The sequence below is a fragment of the Saccopteryx bilineata genome, chromosome X (assembly GCF_036850765.1).
Source record: "Saccopteryx bilineata isolate mSacBil1 chromosome X, mSacBil1_pri_phased_curated, whole genome shotgun sequence".
In the NCBI taxonomy this organism is placed as follows: domain Eukaryota; kingdom Metazoa; phylum Chordata; class Mammalia; order Chiroptera; family Emballonuridae; genus Saccopteryx; species Saccopteryx bilineata.
In genome coordinates this window covers 139,048,882-139,065,393 of record NC_089502.1, presented here as the reverse complement: position 1 = coordinate 139,065,393, position 16,512 = coordinate 139,048,882, and the positions used below count along the sequence as shown (strand labels likewise).

At 41.3% G+C, this 16,512-nt stretch overlaps 1 protein-coding gene across 2 annotated transcripts in view; it reads left to right on the top strand.

Annotated features, from left to right (window-relative positions):
• The window catches only part of FRMPD4 (FERM and PDZ domain containing 4), a 525,749-nt gene that overhangs the window by 313,941 nt on the left and 195,296 nt on the right, over positions 1-16,512 (top strand). For both annotated transcript variants that reach the window (XM_066249893.1, XM_066249895.1), the window contains exon 2: positions 9,889-10,005. In XM_066249893.1, the coding sequence (XP_066105990.1) occupies positions 9,889-10,005 (117 nt within the window). The remainder of the gene's footprint in view (positions 1-9,888; positions 10,006-16,512) is intronic.

The following is a 16,512-nucleotide window of genomic DNA, read 5'->3' as shown; positions in this document are numbered from 1 at the left end:
AACCTAGGTCATTGTTTTTCTTTTCTTCTCTCTTTTTTTAAGATTTTATTGACTTTAAAGAGAGAGGAGTAGGGGGATTAGGAAGCATCAACTCGTAGTTGTTTCACTTTAGTTGCTCACTGATTGCTTCTAGTATGTACCTTGACCAGGCAAGCCCGGGGTTTTGAACCGGTGACCTCAGTGTTTCAGGTTCTATGCACTGCACCACCACAGGTCAGGCGTCATTGTTTTTCAACCTCCACCCCATTGACATTTGAGCCAAATTACTCTTTGTGGTGGGGCTGCTGTATATCTGTAGCAGCATCTCTGACCTCTACCCACTAGATGCCAGTAGCACTCTACCACCCCCAGTTGTAACTACCAAAAATGTCTCTAGACATTGTCAAATGTCCACCGGGGGGCAAAATCTCCTTGTTGAGAACTACTGCTCTAGGTGAACAGTACAAGGATGGTAGTTGTACATACCTTTCAACTTTTTTGTATGACTGAAATTTCTTGAAATGAGGGGGTCAAGGAAATTAACAATCTTGGTCAGAAAGCTGAACTGGCCATCAATGGAGAGCCATATCCAGCTAAGTGAACCTTGACCTGGAAGATGAAAAGGACTTTGTACCAAGGAAACTGATCAAGGCTAAATTTAGTGTCAGTAAGGTTTAGATTTGAACCCTTGATTTCAGTTTGAGGCCTCTGAATTGCAATCTAGTCTTTTGAAAAACAAGAAGCACCAGGAATGCTAAGGCAGCAAGTTCATGTTGACAGCCAAGTCACCTTATGGGCTATAGCATCCATCTTCTGAAATCATGGATACACCTGGTCATTGTCACGTGGCTCCTTTTGGAGGATGCTCCACATTTGACATTCATTCATTTGTTTTTTCAAACAAATGCTATCATAAAACAGTTTCTATGTGCCAGATCCTGTATTCAGTGTTGATGTAAAAAGTGGTTGCAGTTTGGGATCTGATTATGCAGGGTACAGGCTTACTGGCCATTGGTGAACTCAAAGGAGTCCCATGAGTGCCACATCTATACATTCTGATTGTGCAGAGACATAGATTCACCAACCATTCAACAGCAGAAGGTAATATGAAGAGTTATGCTATTGCTTCCATGTATTTAGGTCTCCCATCCAAAAGCAATTGGTAATATTCCTATTTCTGTACAATTTTGTGTACTTAGTAAAGCAAGTGCAATAGGACCACTTATATGTCTTCCCACCTGCCATTGCCAAGTACTGTGAACTCCAGGGATATAAAGATAAAGGAGACTGCCCCTGTCTCTGTGGAAATAGTAATTGGCTAAAGGATATCACAGACAAAAAGCAATCATTTCAATTCAAGGTGGCAGGACTAATAAGAAGAGTTCAAGTTGCAACGAATCCATTAGTAAATCAATGTTTATTGAGCATCAGCGAAGTGCAGCATGTGGAATTTTTTAAAAGGTATGAACTCTCAGGAGCTTATGATTTAGGAAGACATGGATTCACGTGGTAATTATATTGACAATATAGAAGATAGATGCTCCCTCCATGGTGCAGATAAATAGCTTCCCATATGTACAGGGAAAAAAGGTAACCATTTGAAAGCCAGAGTAGGGTGCATTTGATACAAGTTTTGCAGGATGGACCAATTTTGAACACTTACAGAGAGGAATTGGGAGTCAAAGTAGAAGAGTGTCTTAGCCAAAGGGGATAATATGAACACAAATACAGAAATATGAATTTGGAGAACATGTGTGTTCAAGGAATAATAGGAGAATTGGTTTAAAGTTGCAGAATATTCGTATATGAAATTAGTGCAATGCCCAACTAGAAAAGATCTGGGCCAGGTGATTGGGGTGTTGATCTTCTGTGTTGATGCATCTGGCTTTCATTGCCCATTTTGTTCACTGACATATTTCAGGTTCCTGGAACAGCATGTGGCACATACTAGGTACTTGATCAGTATTTGCTATATGTGTAAATATGTGCAAGGGATGTCAGCTGCAGCTATTTGGGGACACTTAATTTATGCAGTCCTTATTACAATCTACCATGGTGCTTAGTGTTACCCTTGGCTTCTAGGAGATAAAGCTGCTGGTTTGGTGAGGGGAAGGAAGCTACTAAGGTTCAGATGTAAGAGCTAGAACCAAGGTTCAGCCATGGTTTGGCTTTATGTGGGCATGCTTCATTCCTCCCTTGATTTTATACAAATGGAAGCAGGCAGTACATCCTTCTGCATCTTGCCTTTATTCTTTTTCTTTTTTAATTTCATTCACTTCAAGATCTTTCAAAACCTATGCACAAAGACATTCTTATTTTTTATAGCTGCATAGTATTCCACTGTGTTCTCGTGCCATAGCTTACTTAATTCATCCCCTGCTGACGGATCCTGAGGTCAAAGGGTGCACACATTTGCCATGTGGCTAGAAACCACCACCTGACCATCCATGGGGCCTGGGGGAGAGGCACTCTGAGAAGAGCACTAGGTACACATTGCCCTCTAGCTGTGTGGACACTGTTTTCCAGTGTTCAGCACTGCCTTACAGTATCTCCGGGGAACTGACCAAAATCTACGTGGACTCATAGCCCTTTCATGGCTTCTTTTGATTAAAATAAAATTTTAATTACAAAACCAATACAAACTCATTATAGAAATTAAGACAAAAGCAGATAAACAAAACCCCAGCTGGTGTCACAGCCCAGAGGCAGCCACTGTGAATCCATCCCTCCAGACTGTTTCCTTTTGCCTGTGTACACAGATAGTTTCTAGAAGTATATCATATTGTGCCCCCTCTTTCTGTGTCCAGTTTTGTTCCTTTTATGGCTGACTGGTATTCGTTGTCTGAGCAGTCATGGTGGCAAGCAGCCCCTCTGGTTAAGCTGTGGTGAGATTTAAAATGGAAGAACCAGTGGAAGTACCTAGAACGGTGCCTACCTAATAGCAGTTATGAAATCCATAGTACCTGCCTCCTCCCCCACACACTCTTAGCATTGAAGGCAGGGAGCTACCATTTTAATGCCTAGATTTTGAGCCAGTACCATCATGTACCTTGGGCTCTTTATTGAGTTCAATTCACATTGAGCTTCATTGAATACTGGACACTAGTCTGAGGAAGAGGGAGAGAAAGATGGAGAAGACCTGGTCCTGGCCCTCACAGGGTATGCGCCAGCTTGACATGTCACTTGGCATCGTGTGCACAGACGATAGCGTTCTAGTGAAAGCATCTCGATTATTGATGGGTTGACTGTTCCCACATTTAGCTCTGGAACGCCTCTTTGGGCATCTTTGGCCAACCTGACCAGTCTGCATCTGTTTCCTCCTGTACAATACAGGGCTAATTATAATTGTCCTTCCGGATCCACAGAGTTGGAGAATTCAGTGTGCTAACAGATGCAAATGCACTTTACAAAAATCAAATGTCTAATTAAAGGCAGAGCTGCGTCTGACTAATGGCCACTCCTTTGTGAAATGTTTGGGGACTCTAGATGTATATCCTCAGACTGTCAGGATGTCTTGAGTCTGGCACAGGATCATTTACAAAGTCAGGCTAAAGTTTGTATGTCCAAATTTTTGAAAAGAGAACCCGTATGCCTGAACTTCATTCTCCCAGATACCCAATTAGAAAGCAAGTAATTCAGCAGCCTGATGAGAAGTTTGTATTGAAACTCATGGATGTATAATCAATCACACAATCAGTTGTATTGTGTGGGCTGCTAAACTATGCAGTGAAGCAGATGGAAATAATTGTAAAAATGTTTGCATTTGGTTATTAAAATATACATCCAAATGTCTTTTTCCATGGTTAAACTCTTGATTAATAATACATTTCAGCTTGACTAAAATGATTTGGTAATGAATGTCTTTTTGAATTTCTGCTTTTCAGAGGCTTGGCATTAATATTTAGAGTAGTTTCCTAGTGCCTGCTTTCTCCCCTTTGCTGTCCTCCTTGTCATAACAGAAGTGAAATCTTAAAAATAGTTGGGAGGATGATTCTTACTTCTGTCTGTGTGGCTTTGATGTTATCTTCATGTTATCAGTGTAACTTTCTTCACATGCACCTGCACTAGAAGCTAACGAGGGACCATAGGATAGAAAACTCTGACCTCCTGTCTGAGACTGACACCCTGTGTCTCCGGTACTCAAGCCCGATTGGATGAAGAGAGTAATGTTCTGAGAATGGGGAGAATGCGACCTAATTCAGACCAGGTCTGCTTATCAACAGCATCATTAACTAGAACTCAAAGACTAGATTGGTTAGTCAGTTACTCACGAGGACAAGAAACTGTAGAAAAGGACCCCCTCAACCTTAATAGGGCACACCAAGTTGATCACAAAAGAACAAGGCTGCCAACAAAAGTGGAGCTTTTCAAATTCATTGCGAACCCTCTTCTCCCTGTCTGCTTGTTTTGCCTTAATCACATTGCATGGCAACCCTGAATGTCATCTGCTTGCAGATTGTGTGATGTTAGGACTTGTTACTTTGTGGGCACTATAGCCCAACCACCATTTAGAGCAAAATGAGAAAATAGTTTACATTTTGTAACACCACCTGATACTATATAACCTTGGGTTATTCTGAAAACAATTGTTGTGAGTCCAAATGAAATAAGGATGATCAAAATCAGGGTCATGCCTATTTTGTTGGATTGGTGTGGTGTCACTCTATGTCAGAAATGAATAACTGAATAGATGTGACTTATCTGAATTGGACATAATAATTATCTTCTCAATACCAATTTCCTAGGATACAGCTTAATTCTGGCTCCTGGTCATAAATACTACCATGTATTCAAGGAAGCCCATATATTGAAGTCAGTCTTAACTATTGTACAGTATAAGTAATATGGGATTTTGAGTAGAAGCCTCAGGCTTTTGTCCTGCTCACTCTTGTAATCAGTTCTATAATGCCAGCAGGGGCTTTGCATAAGGTGAGTTTGGGTGGGCTCTCCCATTATCACTCCCCATTTTCACACCAGTACTATCTACGTGAAACACAGTACTCACCACAATGTACAATCTCCCTTCCAACTAGATTGTTGGGTCTATTTCCCTCAAGTGAAGGAAATCTGGTGTCTCCACTGGACCTTGAGCCTCAGTGACTTCATCTTTAAAATACATTTATGAATGCTTTACCAGGCATTCAGTTGCAGGCTGAGGCAGGCTGGTAGATACCCAAGAAGTCCTGTAGGTACAAGTGCTGTTTAAGCTGTCAGGTCAAATATAAAAGTTATTTTCATTACTATTAGAACCCCTTGTGACAGAGCGTAGCATCCAATAGGACTGTTCTAAATGAGTCCAGCACTATATTACAGGGCTTTCTATGTCTCACTCCTGTGCAGAATGTCACTGTGAACCAGACATAACTTCCGTTTAACACAAAAGCTAAGACCCAGAAAGGCCAAGGAATTTGCTCAAACCATGCAGCTATTTAGTGACCAACCTGGAATTTGAAGTTATCCTCTCTGATGTAAAGATGTAATCTATTTATCATACTTAGTCTTCAAGTGGAAATACTGACAAGACTTGTTTTTTTTTTATAAGTGTATTTGAGCAGCAATTATATGTGAAGTACTATGCTAAGAACTATACATTTATTACTTTATGAGCTAAGCAGGGGCACTATTGTTACTTTGGCTGGATCATTCTGTGTTCTGGGGGCTGTCGTGTGCACTGTAGGATGTTGAACAACATCCCTTATCTCCACCCACTAGATGTCAGAAGAAGCCGTTTCCCAGTTGTGACAGCCAACGATGTCTCCAGACAGTGTCAAAACTCACTCCCCAGGTGAGAATCATTGAGTGAGATTAATGCTACTTTAGAGATGATGAAAATAAGCTACGAAGAGTTTAGAGTCCAGCATCACAAAGCCAGTAAGTGGCAGAATTTGAATCTGACTCGAGACTTTGGAACTGGACCTCATCTTCCTTCTCCCCTACAACATCTTCTTTTTGATATTGAGGTGTGTTTCCTAGGAAACTCAGATTACCATAGCAGCCTGCAGGTGGTTTCTAAGAGCCTGCCTGTTCCTAAGTAAGATGTGCCATCAGGATTTGTTGCTGAGCTGAGAGGTGTGCCCACGGGAAGAGACCATGGGTCACATCCACCAGTGGTCCCAACACAAATAGCTCCACAACTTTGCTTGTACCTCTCACAGCTGCTCTTACTTCATGTAAAGTATGAAGATAGTTTTGTCCAGGACAGTTTCAGCCTGTTGCAAAGAATAGATGGGTGAACCACAAACTTGCAAACCAGTCCAGTGAGTACTAGGGAGTTTCTGGATGGACTGAAATAGCCCTGCCAATGTAGGTCACTATTTTTAAGGCTGAGCTAAGTGTTTGAAAGTGGCTCACACAGCCACGATCTCAGGTTGAAGTCACAGAACATTGGACTTGCAAGGAATCTCGAGGTCTGGCCGGAGACAAGTGGAAACTGACCCTCTGTACCAAGGGTCGCACTCACAGCTGGGATTACTGTCTCCTAGGAAAAACTAGGTAATATTTCCTTCTCCTTTGAGAACAGCTTGAACTCTTCAACTTCTGACCTTACAGGAGGATGTAACTGGGACTGGCTTCAACCCATTCTTGCCCTTCTCTTGCCAGACTAGGAAAAAATAGATGACTGATCCATCCACCCTTTTTCTATTTCGAGAACAGATAAAGCCGTTTGTGCTCACATCGATACCCAAGTCCTATATCCTCTTGAGGGGTAGGCAGGGATTTATTTAGCAGAGACTATAGAGCACATGCTTACTGTGAGCCAGGCATCATATTAAGCACTTTTAAAAACTCATTTAATATTTTCCAAAAGATGTGGTCCCGTTACCATCCTCTTATTCAGGAGTAACTGGGACTGAGGGGGTCAGAGGTTAAACAGCTTGCCCAAGTTTAGGGAACACAGGTGGCAGAACCTAGACTGAAGAGAGTCTGATCCCAACTCTGTGGTTCTCAGACTTGAGTGGGCACCAGCATGGCCTGGAGGCTCGGTGACACAGACTACTGGGTTAGCCCCATCAGCTCGGAGTTTGGGGTTCAGTAGGTCTTGGGTGGTGCCCAATAATTTGCATTGATAACAGTCCTCAGTGCTGCTGCTGCTGCTGCTGCCACCGCCACTGCCACCACTGCTGCTGGTCCTGAGACCACACTTGCTGCTCCAGCAGCTGTGCTCTTGACTGCCACACCCGGCTACTCCCCTCTAATCAGATCATAGAGGCTCTAACGTCATGTGCACTGGCCCTGCTGCTGCTCTACAAGGGGCCACCTCTTTGTGCCTAGGTAGAAAACAATGTGTCCTTTGGCAGTAATGGATGGGGGCATTTGGGAGTGGTGGGGAGTTCAGTATAGCCACAGGGGTGGGATCCGGAATAGGAGGTTCCAGGAGCATCTTCCCAGCAGAGAGTGAAGTGCCAGCTTCCAAGGCTGCTATTGCTGGGGGGACCTCCAGAGATCACTGTGCCTGAGCAGCAGCCAAATGCCTCCGCGGTTATGACTGCATCCTTGGTTCTTCTCCAGACTGTTATGTACAAAGACTGTTACCTTTTTTCTACTCACACTTTTCCTTTGCTAAGTGCTGCTAATACCTTTCTGATCCATGTATTTTCTGGTAACCGATATATAGTCATGTCTGAGTTTAATTATTCAATGATTTGTTTTAATGCAGCTGAAGTCCCTTGACCTGAATTAACTTGGTGTTCATGGATTTTTCCAGTAGTCGTGTTTCACTTGATGTTTTATGACAAAAGGATATATTAGAAACAACTTTCTGGACTGTGTATATTATTACTTCCTGAACATACAGTACAGGACAGATTGCAGTTCATAATCAGGCTTCCTCCAGCTTACTATTATAGTTCTGTATCTTACATGTCAATTATATTAGGAAGCCTGTGTCTTTCTTTGAGTGATTTAGACTTCGGGGGGCAGGGGGGGGGGAGAATGGAAGAAAGGAAGAGAGACAAGCAGAAAAAGACCGTGCTGTATTTGCTTGTAATAAGTTAGCCCCCTTTGCGAACAATTAGCACTCTGATTCAGTACATAATTTAGCAATCCGAAATAAACTGTAGCTTTCTCTACAGAGGCCTCCTTTCATTTATCCTTTGCATCACCTCTTACAGTACTAATGCCTTTGAAAACCCTTGTAATAACAGGATAGACTGTGTTCAGACCTCTAAGGGCTCGTTTCTTTTGGTTCTGTGGTGAAAAACATTCCCGTTGCGCTCTCTGTGAACACAGAGAAATTGAAGGTTTGGGTGGTACCCTGGGCTGGAAATTCATGTGTTCTCTCACTGCTGGCAAGCAGCACATTTAAACAGAAACCATCACAGGAAATTGCCACTGCTGACTTTTGCATGAAGAAAAGGAACAAAAACTGTTGCCATGTCTTTGTTTTTAAATAGTCAATGGGCAAGAAAGAACCCTATGGTAGCATTCTAAATTTGCCTGACTGATGATAAATTTTTGAAGTCTTGCTCACCACATTTTATGAAGGATGTGGAAAAATGGAAAGGAAGTAAAAGAAAAGGCAAGGGACGTGGTTAAAATTATGTAAAATAGTTCCTTTCCAGAATACTTACAGGAAATGGGCTTGTTTCTCCTGAGGAGAAGTGTTAGGTCATGGGCAGATGCAGCCCTTGTTTGGGGGGTTGGGTGGGGGTGAGTTGCCCTGCACCCTGGGAAATTAAGTCTCCCCTCCCCACAGAAAGATTCTCACCCTGACTTGGGTGTTGGCTGCATGAGCCTTGCCATCCAGAGTTGAGTACGTTGTGAATGTTGTGCCTGGTGCAGGAGTCGGGGTGGGTACGCTATTGAGGCGAATTGCGAAGCCCTAGAAATGTCCTCTCCACTCTTCCTCACACTCTTTGGCATCAGTCTGCAGTTTGGAACAGCCCAGAGTAGAATCTCTTCCAGCTCATCCAGAGAGTAACTTCCCTTGGAGCATAAGGCCCAAAGGATGAGGAATGTTGGTCAATAGTAAATGACATTGCTTAGTCCCTTTCCCTGTTAAGCTCTGAAGGAGCCTTGGGCATTCATGCAACAATAATGGAATTTCTGCAGGTCCCAGGCAAGGTTGGGGTGACTAGGACTTGGCGATGCTCTAGAAACTGGGTGTAGACCTCTGGTTAGGGATCGTGACTGTGCAGAACTGCCCATAACAACTCTGTCACCTGTAGTCACTTCCCATTTTCTCTTCATCTTGGAAAGGTACTCTTCTAGAAAATTCTCTTTAACCTATTCTTTCATTTTACTGATGAGTCAAATTAAAAGTGTGAACTGGAAATTGTAAAAGTTAATATGAGGATTTTGGTGGCAAATTAAGTTTGGTCTAAACCTTAGACAAAAATAATTCGTCTAAGGTTTTATGACTCACCTTGATTGGAATGTGGTTAATATAAGTGCAACTTTTTTGTCTTTGGTCAGAAGATACTGAGGCTTGGTGTTGTTTGACCCCAAAATGCATAAAAATGGAAATTTATTGTCACATGTGTATTGTGGTGTGAGATCTATTTATGTGCCAAACTGTCCTAATATCTGGTCTCAGGAATGCTTAGTTAATGGAAAGTGTGCAAAACTTTTCTCCAAAATTGGCTTTGTCTCCTCAGGAAATTTATTAATCTTTCGGAGCCATTCATTGTTTCCTCATCTGTAAAATATAATAAGCACATTTACTTCATAGGGTGTCTGTGAAAATACAAGCAAGATACTATAAAAGCAATACTGAGCATGGTACCTGACACAATATAGTCATTTAAATCAGCTAAGGATACAGCCCATAGTTGAGGAGAGCAAGTCCTGTGCCCCTTCGGGAGTGTCTTGGAAGAAATATTCAGGAATCTGGTGTAATGCTGCTTTTCTTTCTTTTTTCCTTTCTTTTCTCTCTTTCTCTCCTTTCTTTCTTTCTTTCTCTTCTTCCAGCCACAGAACGAAGTCTTCAGGCTGGCCGCCTCCCTCGGGAACCTGGGGCTTGAACCAGGTTCCGCCCTATGGATGGGAGATGACGGCGAACCGGGATGGCCGTGACTGCTTCATCAGGTAGGATGAGCTGAGACCTAACAGTCAAATCTTTGCCTTTTTGGGTGTCTCTGTTTAGACCCTCTATCAGGAGAGGTAACATACTTAAATTAGGGACTCATGGGCATTGGGAGGCCATTATACAAGCAACTTGATTTCTGGTGTTTTCTATATCTTGTGACATGGAGTGGCTTCATTCCTGGACAGGTGCCATCCTAGAGTGACAGTTCCCAATGTAGCATAGTAATCCTAGCCCAGAGCAAAAGTGTTCATTAATAAATCCAAGACCAGTTGTACTCATTGTCGCACAAAAGTTTGGCATGAGGAGTATCATTTAGAATGCTTTCTAAAAATGGTCAAGACAGAAATGTTACTGCTTCACCTGTAACTAGAAAAATCTGCTAAAAGGATTATGTACCTTATGGATTATATCATAAATTTCTCACACTGATATTGGCTAAAGTTCTATATTTTTGTGCTGTTCTTTGTTTTAATTGTGGTAAAGTATATATAAGGTAAAATTGCCATTTGAAACCATTTTTATTTGGACAATTTAGTGGCATTAAGTACATTTCAGTGTTGTGCAACCATCACCACCATCCATTTTCTGAACATTTTTATCATCCCCAACAGAAAGTCTGTACCCGTTAAATAAAAACTTACTATCCCCCCTTTCCCCAGCCCTGGTAAACTATTCTACTTTCTATTTCTATGAATCTACCTATTCTAGGTATTTCACATAAGTGAAATCATATAGTATTTGTCTTACTGTATCTGACTTTTTAAATAATTTTTAATATTTAATTATTTATGTACTTTTAGTGAGAGAGAGAGAGAGAAAGAGAGAGACAGAAAGGAAGAGAGACGAGAAGCATCAACTTACAGTTGCGGCACTTTAGTCGTTTATTGATTGCTTCTCATACATACCTTGACGGGGAGGGGGGGCTGCAGCCAAGCCATTGACCCCTTGCTCAAGCCAGCAACCTTGAGCTTCAATCCAGCAACCTTCAGGCTCAATCCAGCAACTATAAGATCCTGTTGATGAGCCCACACTCAAGCCAGCAACCTATGGGTTCCAAACCTGGCACCTCATTGTCCCTAGTCAACACTCTATCCACTGTATCACTGCTGGTCAGGATGTATCTGCCTTATTTCACAGCATAATGTCCTTAAGGTTCATCCATGTTATAGCACATATCAGAATTTCATTTCTTTTTTAAAACTGAATAATATTCCGTAGTATGTATATATAACTACATTTGATTTTCCATTCACCTGCCAATGGAGAGTTGGGTTGCTTTCACCTTTTGGCTCTTGTGAACAGTGCTTCTATAAGCATTAGTGCATAAGTATCCGTTTCTGTCCCTGTTTTCTTCTTTCTTGGGGATCTAGTTGGGAGTGGAATGGCTGACACATATGGTAATTCTGCATTTACCATTCCGAGGACCCACCAGTTGTTCCCACAGTGGCTGCAGTGCTCTGGTGATGTGCAGTTGTATGAGGAGAATACTTATATAACACAGCTCAAAGCCACAAGGATCTGCCCCACTATCTTTTTCCAATCTAAGTGAAATTCTGAATTATGAAAAATTAGTGACATAGATTTAGGGTTTGGTTTTGTCTTGTTTAATTTTATTTAGAAAATTAAATTTAATGGGGTGACATTGATCAGTAAGAATATACAGGTTTCAAGTAAACATTTCTATAGCATTTGACTTGTTGATTGCCTTATATGCCCATCACTCAAAGTCCAATCATTTTCCATCAGTGTGTGTGACATAGATTTGAAATCAGTAAGCACAATTTGCCTTAGTCTAATACAATTGAGAGGAGGTTGGAGACCAAGGGAGAAAAATCTTTCACACCACAGGCTGCATTGATTATGGACTGAACAGCAAGCATAAGCTTACCATGAGATGGGGGATCATTTTTACAAAAAATAAAATTTCTGCCAAGATCAGGGATTTGGTCTTTTGGCTATCCCAGCACCTCCATGTTGGGATTGTTGGAAAGTAGCTAGGGGAATAAGTCACATGGGTGCTGTGGCCAGTTTCCCAGTCTCTGCAGCTCGGATCCCTTCCATCCTAGAATCTCTGTGGAGTGGACAGAACCTCTCTTCAGAGCACTGTTGGTGGCTGAGAGGCTTGCCTCCTGGGTCCATCCTGTGAAGTTCAAGTGGCCCTGGGACATGACCCACTCCAGGGGCCTATAGGAGTGGCCCTCTGGCTCTTACCAGCTTTCATGAGAACATAGTCCTGGAGAAACTATAGTAGAATTGGCGGAGGTTGGAGAATCTCCCAGAAAACTCAAAGTGTAGAAGAAAGGCCAATAGTTTTACATACCCTCTAACTCCTGAATAGTTAATTTCATTCAATTTGCCCAAGTCCCTCATACTGCTGGAAAGGTGCTTTTATATTATAGCATGCCACCCACTGTGCAAAATGATTATAAATTCATGTAATTCATTCTGTTGAGGCGGCCTAGATGCTTTAACTCAAAACAGTAATATTTTCTGCCAAAAAATGTGAAACTTTAAAAAATCATAGATTATGAATTTATAAAGGTACATCTCAGACTTCTGCAATTACAATAGATTTTTCTTTTTCCCTGGTTAGATCTGGGTTCCGGTACATTCCAGGCTATTTGATCAATCCCTAGGAATTTGGGCTAGCCCTGATGTCATTTTAACATTTGCAAAGGCCTCCTACCAGCTGTTGAAATGTGTAAGAGCATATCAGCAATTTAATAGAAAAATCTACATTGATTCCTAAATGGCAAGTTTTAAAACCAAATTACCAATGTCACTTTTCATAATATGTGGGGTGTTTTTTTACTTGAAAAGTTAGTTTCTACAGTCCTCAAAGGCACTGTTTTAAGATGTCAGGAACAGTAGTTCTTTGGAAAGTATTTACACATTCCTTGTCACTAATGAGTTTTATAAATAATGAGAATCATTCTGATTTTCTTCTTACCTGCTGAGTAACGCCCATTATAAAGTGATGTGCTTAATTACTTGAATTTCTGGGGAAATTCAGGTTTGCAGTACGGAGTACATCTCTACTCATTAGGGTTAGAAGTTAAACAAGCAACTTGAAAATGAATCCATGGTTAGTAATTAGCACCTTTGCATTTCATTTTTCTTTCTTTCACATATTCTCTTTGAAAGAGATGAGATGTCTTCTTTTTTTTATATTGTCTTGGGATTTAACCCACATCAGACAGTCATTTTTGATAGAAGTACAACTATTTCCAAGTAATGGACAAAGCTTTAGGAGGAACGAGTTTTCACATGCTTAAAGTTAGAGCCTCATAGAGGAAAATAGTGAGAGAATTCTATCTTGAGTCTTTCAGAACATGGGCCAAGATTGTTCAAAACATATTCAAATTTCATCTTCCCCCTCCCATCCCCAGTTATTTAAAGTAGGACTGAATAACCTGTTTCCTATATAGAGTTACTAATCCACAGGGTTTAAAAAATTGAATGCCATCTGCATGTGTTAATGTATATTTGTATAATATTGTATAGTCTGAGACTGGTAGTTCTCAACCTTGGCTGCACCTCCCAAGAGCCTGAGGTGCAGTACAAGCTTCTGGGTCCTGGGCAGCTTCCTCTGAGTGGACTTTGTAACAGAATACCCTATGGGGTGGCTCAAACAGCAATTGGTTTCTCATGGCTCTGGAGGCTGGGAATCCAAGACCAGGGTGCCAGCATGGTCGAGTTCTTGATATGGACTCTCTTCTTGGCTTAGAGACAACTGCTTTTTGCTACATCTTCATATAGAAAAGAGAGAAAGAATCTATGTGTATGCTTATAAGGGCACTCATCCCATCATGAGGGCTTCAACCTCATGACCTAATAATCATCTCTAAAAGGCCCCACTTGCAATTACCATTACATTGGGGATTTGGGCTTTAACATATGAATTTTGGGGAAAACAAACATTGACTCCATAGCACTGGCTCTGGGCCAGATACTAGGAATAGAAAGTTTCCGAATCTCCCAGGTGATTCTAACAAGTAGCTATGTTTGCTGCTCTAAAGCACTTTTCTGCACATGACCTGGTTAAAAAAAGTATAATTATCCCATTTTCCAGATGATAAAACTGTGATTCACACTAATCAAATGGCTTTCCCAATATTTACAGACATGTAGCTACTCTCAACCCATTGCTTCTTCAAATATACCGGATAGCCTACTAAGAAAGAACAAGTCTTATTATTCTTAGAAAATACGAAATATAGTGTTTTGAGAACCAACAGATATTGGTTCAGAAATATGACAAATGTAAAATAAAAAACTGTTAGTTTATTTTTAAGAGAGAGAGCAGATGAAGAATGGGAGAGGACAGATATGATGAGAGAAAGTACAGTGTAATGGAAGAGTCTCAGGACAAAGAGCATCCTAGTTAGAAATGGATAAAAAAGGAGAGATGGATGGAAAGATAAATGAAGAGAAACAGAGAGTAAGGTACTCTGAGATGGTTGTCATAACAGCTTTGATAAATACTAGGTGTGGGTGTAGTTGTAAATGCAGGTGGATATATAGTTGTGGATATAAATAGAGATATAGTTGTAGATATAGATATAGATAAATATAGAATATAGATATTGGCATAGCTATTAATATAGATATACAGACATAATTGCAGACACAGATATAAATGGATATAGATTATAGAGATAGATGACATAGACATAGACAGAAATATAGATAGATGAGTGTCCATACAACTGGGTGTACCCAGGAGGGTCCTGGTTTATGGGTATTGTCCTGACATAATCACTGATAGCACCTCCATTTCCTTTTAGAGTGTTTGCTTTGAACAATACAAGATAACATAACTATATGTCATACTAGCAAAGTTTAGAAAATTCTTCCAAGATATGAGATTTCATTTCATCTTGACAACTGTTCTCTGAGGTAATTAAGGTATACAGAGGACTATCCTTTCTGCAGAAAGAGCTGAGGATCATACAGAGTGGGTTCTCCACACCCTGTGGCTAGTCAGACCAGTGTTTGTACCACGCCTTCAGGTTTAAGGCTCTTTTGGAGTATAATCTATACCAAGCCTCCCGATATTCTTTAAGGACCCCCACCCCTAGAATTGCCAGCCCTATCGAAGTATGCTCAGCTCAACTCACCTCTGCCTGCCCCTGCCACATCCTCCCTGCTCAGCATCCTTAGAAACAGCCTGATCAGCCTGGTCATCTGGTCGTGAACTTCTTTCAAAATCATTCATTGGTCACACCCAACATCTGCCCACCTATCATTTATTGAGCACCCTAAATGCTTAATATTTCAAGATGAATAAGACAAGCGCTTACCGTCAAGCATCATAGAGTGTGGTAGAAGTGGTAAGTCAAATAATAGCATATGCTTTAGATAGAGTAAAAGTTCCCAAGCAGGAATTAATGAAACATGTTGGGAGTAGGGGTGAGGCCTAGGTGAGGATGCAGGACGTTGCCATGGTCCTCATACTACAAAAAGCCAGCCATCATTCTCAAGCGAACAATGTCTTTCTTACCCTCTTTAGAGACACATAATATGTGTAATAATCAGAGACTAGGGAGCCTCATGTGTTACTTATTTTCCATTTTTGAGTTAGATGGAATAAGAACATATTTGTTTATGAAAGTGGGGAGAATTAACACAAAAATTATATGCTTCATAAATTTGGGGCTTTGGTTTCTGTACTTTGAAGGAAAAATTTAAACATGAGCAGAAAAAATATTAAAACAGAAGCTGGCAAGATAGATTATGATGAGGCAAGTTGGAGGCTGGGGATAGGAATGGCGCAGGGGGAGACTGGAGGGTCATTTCTGAACTATATGCCCTGATTTTCCAAGCTCTAAGTTTTAGAAGCTTATATTTTTCTTCTCTAACCTGTTGATTTTCTGGTCACCTTCATCCTAAGAGGCTACAAACATAGGGCTGCATGTGTATTGGATAAGACACACTATTCTATTATTTTACCAGCGATTCCAGTGGAGGGCAATTAAACAGGGTCACTATCATAATGCAGGAGAATTCCATTCTGAAACCTGAATAGTGGAGATTAGAAATGAGATGTGTGGGATGACGTCAGAGTAATGGCGGAGTAGGAAGCGATACCGATAAATCTCCCCCAAAACTCAACAAGATCTTCAACCAGAAAGAGAAAAACCTATACTTGGAGCCTCCAGATGCTTCACAATACACCCGAAGGTATGGTCGAGTGAAAAATTGGCTAAATATATAACCAAATCCTGAAGGAAATAGGGAGTAAGAAATGCTCCGCCTTCCTCACTAACCTAAACAGGGCGGCTTTCTCTGGTAACTGTGAATATAGAAACTGAGGCGGGCAAAGGGGGTGAATACATCCAGGCCGCGCACAAAAGGCCGAACCAGGCTGTGGCACGGAGATCCTAGCGGAGGAAAAACTTATCCTGTGGCAAGCTGGGCAATACAAGCTAACACTCGCACCAAACCCAAACAAAGAAAGACAAGCGGGGCAGCCATTTTACCCGTTCTCCTGGTTGGTGCACAGT